General features: G+C 50.9%; 1 protein-coding gene across 1 annotated transcript in view; it reads left to right on the top strand.

Moving 5' to 3' along the window:
• Positions 1 to 1,877: 1,877 nt before the first annotated feature.
• Positions 1,878 to 10,234, top strand: part of Calb2 (calbindin 2) — a 27,010-nt gene continuing 18,653 nt past the window's right edge. The window contains exon 1 of the mRNA NM_053988.2: positions 1,878 to 2,023. Within this exon, the coding sequence (NP_446440.1) occupies positions 1,930 to 2,023 (94 nt within the window). The 5' untranslated portion in view covers positions 1,878 to 1,929. The remainder of the gene's footprint in view (positions 2,024 to 10,234) is intronic.

Below are 10,234 nucleotides of genomic sequence, written 5' to 3'. Positions count from 1 at the left end.
GTGTTCAGAGGTGAGATTTGTGGAAGGGAAAGTAGATGGATGGTTAGGGCTTTGACTTCATTTCTGGATTAATCCATTAATGGGGCCATAATTAAGTAGATTGGAAGGAGGTAGAAACTGTAGGACTGTGGGACTAGCAGGGAAGTAACAAATCACTGGAGTGCCCCTGGGAGGCTGCATCTTGTCCTAGCTATGCTTCCTCCTCTCCTTTCAACTCCCTCCCTCTTTCTCGCTTCCTGCCACAAGACAAGGAGCCTTCTTCCCTCACAGGCTCTCACCACAACATTCTGCCTATGACACCACCCTTGAACAATGAACCAAAATGCCCACAGACCAGAACCTCTAATAAACACTTTACTCCTTAAACTTGACCTCCTCCAATATTTTGTCATGACGACAGAAAGCTGACCAGTGCTCCCTCGGACCAAGGAATCCATGCCAAGCTCCCCAGAGAGCACAAACATAAAGGACGGGGACACAGACTGACGTGCTCCTCGGAACAATCCAAGATGTCCGTACCCACACTCCCATTTTTTTTTTGGTTCTTTTTTTCGGAGCTGGGGACCCACACTCCCATTTTACAGACTAGAAAGGCCAAGGCACAAACAGGCTGTGTAAGCCAAACAACGTTGTGGAGGTTTTTTGTTGTTCGTTGGTTTGTTTTTTGTTTGCTTGTCTAGGAACCAGAACCAAGGAACTTGATTCTAGAGCAGCTGTTCTTTCGGACTGACCCTTCTTCCCTTCTCAGAGGCAAGACTCGAGCTTGGTAATTTCTCAGCCCTAGAAGCAAGGAATGCTGGTTACAGAAGCCCCAATCCTTAGCCTGTTTTGCTGTTTCTTTCCTAGTCTCTTCTTGTAAACAACCCAGACTCAATGTGCCTAGACAACACACGAGCAGTTTTGGAACTTAGGCTCTACATTGCCCTTTGAGGTTAGCTCAGAGTTGCTCCAACCTGACCGCAGGAGACAGACAGCCTGCTTCTCTCGACCCCTGCCCCCACCCTGGGTTCTCCTGTCCGTTTGCGACCTGCTTTAAGTTCTCACCTCCTTCTCTTTTGCTCTGCCTTCGAAGGCAGCTCAGCTAACACTCATTAGCACATGTTAATGAGCACCAATTCAGGTCTCTGTCCTTTTTAGGGGAGGGTGCTTGCTGTAGCTCCGAGGGTTAAAGCGTCTAGGAGGCTAACACACACTGCAGACCTTTGGAGTCGGAAGGATATGAGAGGGAGGCTGGTTCTCTGATCGAGGGACCGCACTGTGTGCTTGCTGTCTGTGGGAGCTTCTGTTTTGCCTAAAAGAAGCTCCGCACATCTTTCGGAGTTTAATGCAATCTACCTACGAGAGACTCCAGTCTGCTCCTATCAGGACTTCTGTCCGGAGGGAAGGGTGGTACTGAACAGGGGAATCGCTCCTCCGTTCCCATCTAAATCCTCCCTGCATCTTGCAGATTCCATTTGTCCACCTATGGTAAAACCTTGAGAACACGGTTTTCCTGCAATTCTGATACCCTTCGAGGGAGCACAAGGAAATGAGTTCTGGGATCAAATTTTAGCTTTGCTACTTGTTAGTAATGTTGTTGCTGCGGTTAGAAACTGGGTGTGCTCCGGATGGACAGAGAAAAAGGAAGGCAGGAGCAGTCTCTCCCCATTTCCAGCTAAAAGCCTGCGGTGTCCCCGGAGGGCACCCAGGAGTCTCATTGAAGACACTCTCCTGGTCCCCAGGAACCCTGGCAGAGAGGAGCCTCCGCCCGTGCAGCGCCGCGCCCTGCGCGATTCCCTGAGTGTGCGCGCCTCCTTCCGGCGGCCCAACGCGGTGCAGCTCCGGGCTGCATATAAAGGCAGCGTGGCGCGCAGCTCCAGCGCGAGAACCAGAGCCAAGCGGCACCGAGTGACAGCGCTGAGAGGCTTAAGATCTCCGGAGCCGCTCGCCATGGCTGGCCCGCAGCAGCAGCCCCCTTACCTGCACCTGGCCGAGCTGACTGCATCCCAGTTCCTGGAAATCTGGAAGCACTTTGATGCTGACGGTCAGTAAATCTCCCAACTTCTGGGCCCTTTGACCCACGGGGACCTGAGGTTGGCAAAGGGGTCAGGACATGGCTCAGTGCGGGCAGGTATGCTTTGCCTCAAATGGTTTGTTCTGGGGCAGAGCCTGCTCGGGTCTTGAGTTCAGGAAACGCCCAGCTGCCCTGGTGACAACAGTCAGTAAGTTTTCCCAATGCAGGGTGCCCAGGGTCCAGGTTCTGAGCAAGTCCGAGCGTTCCCAGAGAGGAGGCCTGGGCAAAAAAAGGCTCCCCATGACACATTCCCCTGCCTTCTTCCTCACCTTTCCCTTCAAGCTAACGCCCTGCCTCCAGCTTTGTAGCCACAGGTCTCCAAACCTCACTCTCCCTTCATGCTTCTTATCCCCCATCACTCGAGAAAACTGAGCGTCCTGAAGGGAACCTGGGGGGAGGGGGCGGCTCCCCTGGTCTGGTTTGCCAGGAACAGGAGCAGAAAATGGATTGGGAGCTTTTTTTTAACAAACCCAGGAGTTCTTTATCCATTTTTTTTAAACCCTACCAGTATGTGGGTTTCCCAACTACAGCAGAATGGATGTGGTGGGGAGGGTCCTGGTATTAACCCCCAGCCTGCTACCTGGTGATGTAGACTCCTGGGTACCCTGGGCAGCTGCCTGTGGATGGGGGGTGGGGGGGGAACGACAATGTCACACCCCAGTGACCAACACTTTGCTCTACATGGTCTTCACAATGACCAACCCAAAAAGTGAGGTCCGAGTGAATGGCTTTGGAGGTGGCTACCAGACCTGGGATTCCAAGTGTCTACAGTCTTATCTGACTCAAGTATAAAAGAGCACACACACCACCGGTCCCTCTTCTTCCCCTGCCCCCACCCCCAGCTTCTGATATTGCCCGACACTTTTCTATCACTAAAGAAAAAAAAAGGGGGGAAGCCATTTGAATTCCAACGTTTGGCTAAAATGAACACCCAGAATGCACTGGCGTCTCAGACCTGTTGGCAGGGTGGTGGCTCAAGGTGTTTATCCCTGGACTGAGGGGAGGGGCAGGAACTAGGCTTATCAGTTAGCAACTCCTTACATTCTCTCCTTCCTCTCTTAATCCCCTCAGTAGGGTATGAAGGTGGGTGCACGGTGGTTCCCTGCTCCATAGCAAGGAAAGGGGTAGTGTCTGAGGTTGCCAATGGGTGAAGTTTTGGTTTCTTGGAGGCGACTGAGAAAGCTGGAGGGGTTGAAGACCAGGTAGCTGGATACTGGGGTGGGATAGTGATCTGCCCGAGAACTACTGAAGGTGGTGCCTCAGTTGTTCAGTCTGAAAAATGGGGCCAAGGATAGGCTGTCTTTCCACTTCCCTGCTCCTGGCACCCAACTTCCCAGATGGAAGGGCTCTGACAGCAGCCTTATAGCCTCTCGTCGCCACGTTGCACACGGGACACGCTCTGGCCAGCATATCTGCACCAGAGACTTGTACGAGGCAAGGAAAGTTACCAGGCTGTCAAGGTTATACCACTGGCCTCCTGCTAGATGAGTCAGCTCTAAACAGCCGGCTCAACGTCGACTTTTCCCTGGGGACCATCGGTGAACCTCTCGGTCATTATGAAAACCTTATGTTCCAGTCTGTTCTGAAACGATGACTTTTCTAAAAACAAACAAACAAAAAACCAACAACAACCCCCCCCCCAGCTGCACCCTTTTGAGTTCCACCCTGAGATGCCTCTTGGCAGAGTCCCCTTGTGCAGTTGAGGAAAGTGATATGGAATTTGGTCGGTGGTACTGACTTCCAGTTGGGGGGTTGTATCCCCATTCAAGGGGATTGCTACTGGGGTAGGGAGAAGTGGTTTTCCTAGGAGGTAGTACTGTCCCACCAAAGAGCCTCAGCCCTGCTTCAGAGGTGGTGGGTAACTCCTTTCTATCCTAGAAAGGGACCCTAGTATACACACCTCAAGTAAGTCCTGAAGTGGACCCAGAAATGAACGCAATATAAATAAAAAAGGGCACATATGGACATACTGGCATTCCACTGAGGGCTCTAGAAGTAAGCCTGGGATGGCCTTTCTCTGTACCTTTGTAGCTAGCCCTCACCTTGGCCTCTTGAACACACCAAGGCTGCAGATGAACCCTACACATCATCACCTGACCTGCCTTGGCTCTATCTGAGCATTGCTCTCTCTCTCTCTCTCTCTCTCTCTCTCTCTCTCTCTCGTCTGTCCTGGCTTCTGTTTGCAACTTGGGGATCTGTTGTAGAAGGTTTGTTACTCTCTACCTTAAAGACCTCTGGGGGACTTTCCATGGCTCATAGGGTCCCTGGAGGAAGCTCACTGGAGCCCAGTTAATCATAGGCACCAGGGAGAGAAGTCACCTGGCTCCTGGACTCTTGTAAACAAAGGAGACTTTTAAAAAGATCTTGATCCAATGAAAGGAGGGCTGGGAGTGGAGACCCTTACTCAGCCAGCCCCCTTCAAGTCAGAAAGAAGAGGCGCTACCGAGGCACTACCTAGTCCCTCCATCCAAAAAGACTCTTCTCAAAGAGGTCACTAGCGGTAGGGATGGGGAGAACAGGTATTTGAAGGGTCAGGAGCTGGGAAGGAAAGGGCCCGGGATCTCTCCTAGACTCCTAGACCACCCCAACTCTTGCTCATAGGTGACCAAGAGTAGGCAGTGGGAACCATCAGGATGAAATATCAGACCCCAGTGAGGCGACAGCCAAACACACACCCCCTCCCCGCACTCCCAGGCCTTAGTAGGCTCTGAGGATTTTCTACCTGTCACCTCCATGCTTGGAGCGTCACAGTATCTGAAGCCATCACTCTCTTACTTCCTGGTCACTTTGCCAGCAGTTCTTTTACTCTGTAAGATCCAAGTGACTGTGAGGCCTGGTAGCCCACAGGCCTATACCCAGCAGCTCAGGAAGAGGACTGCAGATTCAAGGATTGCCTAGGTTGCAGAATGAGTTTCAGGCCAGCCTGGGTAACTTGGTGAGACTCTGTCTCAAAATTAAAAGGAAGAAGAGGGCTGGAGATGAAGCTCAGAGGTGTTCTGTTAAACTAAATGTTTGCCCTCTATATACCAGGGTCTAGGCCCAGTCATCAGCAACACCGTGAGAAGGGGGGGGGTGGCAGAGAGGGAAAGACAGACAGGGAGGGAGAGAGGGAGACACGCACACACGGATATCCAGGTGGCTGAGATGTGAATGCCCAAGTCAAGAGTGTACATCCCATCTCTGTGTAGTTCTGACAGACATTACCAGGCTCCTCATCCACTGATAACCCCATGAGATGCCAAGCTGTGGCTCAGCAGAGAAATGGAGGAGTTCCTGTCAACCTTCCAGAAGCAACCAGAATGCAGAAGAGAGAGAGGAGCAGACAGATATTCATGGTCCAAGAGAGGCAGCATTAGCCCAAGCTTCTATCCTCAATATGTGGAAAGGTATGCAAACAAGAAAGCCTATTGAAGGAGCTGCTTGAGGTAAACAACAACAAAAATGGATCAGAGTTGGCTCCATCATAGGAGAGCACACAGCCATCAGAGAGAGATCCAGTCTGTGCAAACACCGGAAAATGCCACTTAAGACGATAGCAAAACACAAGGCAAGCCGAGTTTACTGTGTTAGAAGGAAACTGATTTCACAGACACCTTCTTTCCCCAGAAGAATGCTCACCCAGCTCCAGGTACAGCGACCCACTCAGGGTCTTCTGGGCTTTGTCCACTTTCAAATAGCCTTGGTGGGCGAGCCTCTCCAAGTCTTTCACAAGGAGTCATTCCTTACCTGTGAGGGACTCAGAGATCACCTACACTAGGACTTTGAAGGTTAATAATGAGAAAGGACCATACAGTATAGAGGAGGGCTCTGCCAGGATCTTCTTCTCTCCTAAACCCAGTGGTTCTAAGAGGATGTCCTGCAAACAACAGACCATTGAGGATCCAGAGCCAGGTCTCCAAGCAGGCCTTCCAGAGTCCTGCACACTGCTAGCTCTGTTTCTAGTAGATGGAAGAGGAGTGGTGGATGAGGCCCTGGATTTCATACTTAGGAACACACACACACACACACACACACACACACACACACAAACACACACTCTCACTCACACACACACCACACATACACCACGCATACACCCATATACCACACACACACACACCACACATACAACACGCTTACACCCATATACAACACACACACACACCACCACTACCACCACCAAACATACACCATGCACACACACATATACCATACCACAAACACATACACACACCCCATATACCACACATGCACCACACATACTCATCTCATACCACATATTACACACACACACATAAACAGCACACACCACACACACACCACATACCATACACACACAAACCACACACCACAATCATACACACACACACCACACACACTCATAAACACCACAGACCACACACACACATACAAACACACACACACACACATACACACACACACATGTGAGCCTGCTCTCACACATACATGCAGGCACACATGCACACACACTAAATGGCAGCTCATGGGACCTTGGATGAAAGACTTGTGAAAACAAGACTACAAGACACAGTTGATGCTATGTGTTGCACATTGACTACTACACCTATACAGCTCAACAGAACTGCCCTCATAAGCCCATCAGAACCTCAGGGGGCTGCGGAGAGGGCTCCAGGTAAAGGCCTGGCTTTGCAAGCATGAGGATCTGAGTTTGATCCTCGGAAACCGTATTTTTAAAAAAATCAGAGTGTTGATACACACTTGCAATCCCAAGGTGGTGAGAGAAAGGTGGGTCCCTGGAGCTCCCTGGCCTACTGCAGGTCAGCAAGAGACCCTGTCTAAAAGAAGAAGGAAATAAGAAATCCCACAAGCAAACAACACCACCACCAAAAAGACGGATGGCACCCAAGGAATGAAGTTGACCTCTGACCTCAGCAGCGGGCATACATTGGGTCTCAGGTCATTAGTCAGTGGGGTCTAGGTCTGGGAGCAAGCTGTTGTATGCTATAAGATAGCTTTCTTCTAACCCTGTAGTGAAGCCCTGCAGACTTGGCCTCAGCTTGGCATCAGATAAAGGCTTGTTGGGGAAGCCTCCTGGTTCACGTGGGGCGGCTCCTAGAAACTGCCTGGTCCCCCTAGTCTCCTTTCACCGATACACTGATTATTTCACTAACGGTTCCCTCCAGTGTGCAGTGTACACGGTCTATCAACTCTGAGCCGTGTAGCCTCTGGGTAGCCATCACCTCACCTCTTGGACTGCGATTGCACCAGCCAGAAGTAGAGGGGCTGGGTCTGTGAAGAGCTCCCTGGAGAGGCAGTCGTGGGGCAGGGCTGAGGTACTGTGTTTATACTGACAAGATACCTCAGCTTCTCTGCCCAGTCAGCCACCAAGCCCGGAGTTCTATGCCCCTCCCTTGTTTATTCCCACTCCAGACACAGGTGCTTTTACTAGCTAAGGCCTTTGGGGAGGTTGCCGGGGCTCAGGAGACCCCCTCAGGGAAATCTTCCCCAATTCCCACGGAGCCAGAATTAATAGAGCAGGCACTAGACTCTTCAAGAACAGAGCCTCTGTAGCACCCGGCCGGCTGGCATCCCTCCTGGCCGATTGCATCAGATGCCCTCCTGTGCCCAGCCAGCCCCATCTGGACCCTCAGGCTCTGGCCTCCTCCCCTCCTCTTTGGCTCTCTGCAGTCTTACCTCTCTTCCTCAATCTGCCCCTTCCTTCTGGCCTCCGCATGCCTGGGACTCAGCCCAGGGTTAGGCTGCCAGCTGTCCACAGGTTCGGGGGACCCAGCCCAACTCCCAAGCCCCATTCCAGGAGTAGCTGAGCCCAGGAGCAGATTAAAACGGGAATATCCAAATATTCTTCCATGACCTGCAGATCTGGGGCATTTTTAAACCCGGGAGCCACTAGGAGAGAGGTGTGGGGAGCGTAGCTGTATGTGTGATGGATAGAGAAATTCAGACAAGTAGAGCTATGGATCTTATCCTGGGATGAACAAAAGGAAATTGTGATCTCTGTTAGCTGTGAGACGGAAACATCTGACCCCCACGAGGCCTCTTCCAAGGTAGGATTATAATATAATAAACATAATATTATATTTTATTATAATATGCTTGCGTGGCAGAAACCAAAGGAGAACAAAGCAGAAATGGAAGGTCTTTGGAAATAGCCCGTGCCTGCTATGCAAAATAACACAAACACCAAGAAGCTTCCCCAGCCCACTGATGCTGCCACCACACGAAGCAAGAGAACGCCCGAGGCGTGGTTAAACAGATCCACGGGCACCACACCCAGTGAGCGATTCAGAAAGTTGAGGGAGGGTCTCCGACTCTGCCCTTCTGGGAAGTCAGGGTTAGTAATTAAACCTAACCTCACATGTGCTTTGGAAGCACTCCACCACCGAGCTGGATTCTGCATTTCTAACCAGCTCCCAGATTACCGCCAGTCCACACATCACCCAGGAACAGTCAGCTCTTTTGTGGTCCTCTAAAGTTACCAAACTTTCTACTTTAACAAGATCCCCAGGTGATGGTTATACACCTTCGAGTTTGAGATGTACTGCCAGCATTGGGAGCTGGGAAGACACGCACAGCTCATCAATTAAGTCAGAAAGCCCGGTGTAGGGCTCAGGCAATGGCATTGCCATTAAGCTTCCCAAGGTTCTGGTTGAGAACCAGCACTCTAAAGAGACCAGAAGTTGTCAGAAACCCTTAGGGTTGAAGAGGTGAGGGAATGAAAAGTGATGATCTATTTATAGGAGATGTTGCATTCTCCAGAACGTTTCTGAAACGTTACTTTGTATGGCTCTCCTGATGACTTACAAAGTAGAAAGGGTTTAAGTGGTTTTGCTCACTTTTGAGAGAAACGGAGCCCAGAGGAACTGACTTGTTCTAGAGCAGGGGACAGTTGTGAAGCTGTTGGCACAGTCCCTCCTCCTTGGGTACCTTTTGCCTGCTCACCCCAGAAAACCTGTACATGCAAACTGCAGGGAGGAACAAATTAAACTTTCTGGGGTACAGATTCCTTCAGTCAAGAATTTCCAACCCTCTGTGGTCAGATTAATGATAACAAAATGCTATCTGGCTTTAGCTTTGGGGTACACAGTGGTGAAATACGGAAGCAAAAGAAGGCTCAGGAAGGATGGAGGGCCTCCAGCTCCCTCTCAGCCCCCTCTCCCTAATGCTCATGGTTTGAAGGAGGTTAGCAATGGTGGTTACTATGGTAACCACATCTTTTATAAATGCCCATCCACAAGAGATTTACTTCGCACCCCCAATCCCCCAGAACTGTAACAAGGTCACAGAAAAAGCAAACCATTTGCCCAGCACTTAAATCTTCCTAGAAGGATGTTGGCCAACTGCTCCTGTATCCCATCCTTACATGAAAGGACTAAATGATGGCTGGGGGTAGCCTTGGAGGGAATGCCTGCTCCCTCCGGGATGAGAGCCCTTCTTTTGGACCTTTGCGTCCACTCCCTGCTTCTCATTCTCCACCTTCAGTAGCCTGTCTGGCCCTTGCAATAGCCAGTCACACGCCTTTGGACCACTCTGGGCTTTGTAGAAACAGGGCCATGTCTGCAGCCTGGAACCGTTGTTCCCTTTGAAATAAAAGCTCATTGCATTGGCGTTAAATTTTCTCCTTTTGCTCAGGAAGGCTCATGGGGAGTCTTGCCACACCTCCATGGGTGTGCGTGGGAACCCCCTTGCTGCTTGTTGTATCCAAGAAGGAGGCTTCTTCATACGAGGCCACTATCTCAGTTCCTGGTCCCCTCTCACTGCCTCTAAGTTCATTCTTCCTTCTTCCCACTGCCTGGGACTGCTCACCAAGGCCTTTCTTACCTGTCCTACCCAAAGGTCCTTGGGGGGAAATCACCTCCACTTCATTACATCATTTAGCAGTCCAAGGCCTAAGTGTTCCTAACCCGGAGCAGGAGGCAGGAACCATGGTGACGATCAGTGCCTGTAGCACTGGCGTTGTTGAGGCTCGTGTGGGTCAACACTGTGAGTTCCTCAGTTGCATCTCTCCAGTGGTCATGGGAGGAGGAACTGTCACTGTTCTCATTTCATGGTTGAAGAGACTGAGGTTTAGAGAGGTGGTGCTCATAGGCTGGGTGTCCCAGGAGGAGAAACAGTCCCTAGATAAGAGGGGCTGGTAACTTTACCAATCCCCTATGCAGCAAGGAGAGGGACAGCAAAATGACAGAACGTCACTGGCCACGG

This window comes from Rattus norvegicus, chromosome 19, assembly GCF_036323735.1.
Source record: "Rattus norvegicus strain BN/NHsdMcwi chromosome 19, GRCr8, whole genome shotgun sequence".
NCBI lineage: Eukaryota > Metazoa > Chordata > Mammalia > Rodentia > Muridae > Rattus > Rattus norvegicus.
The sequence above is the reverse complement of the archived record's forward strand: the minus strand, read 5'-3'. Positions and strand labels throughout refer to the sequence as shown.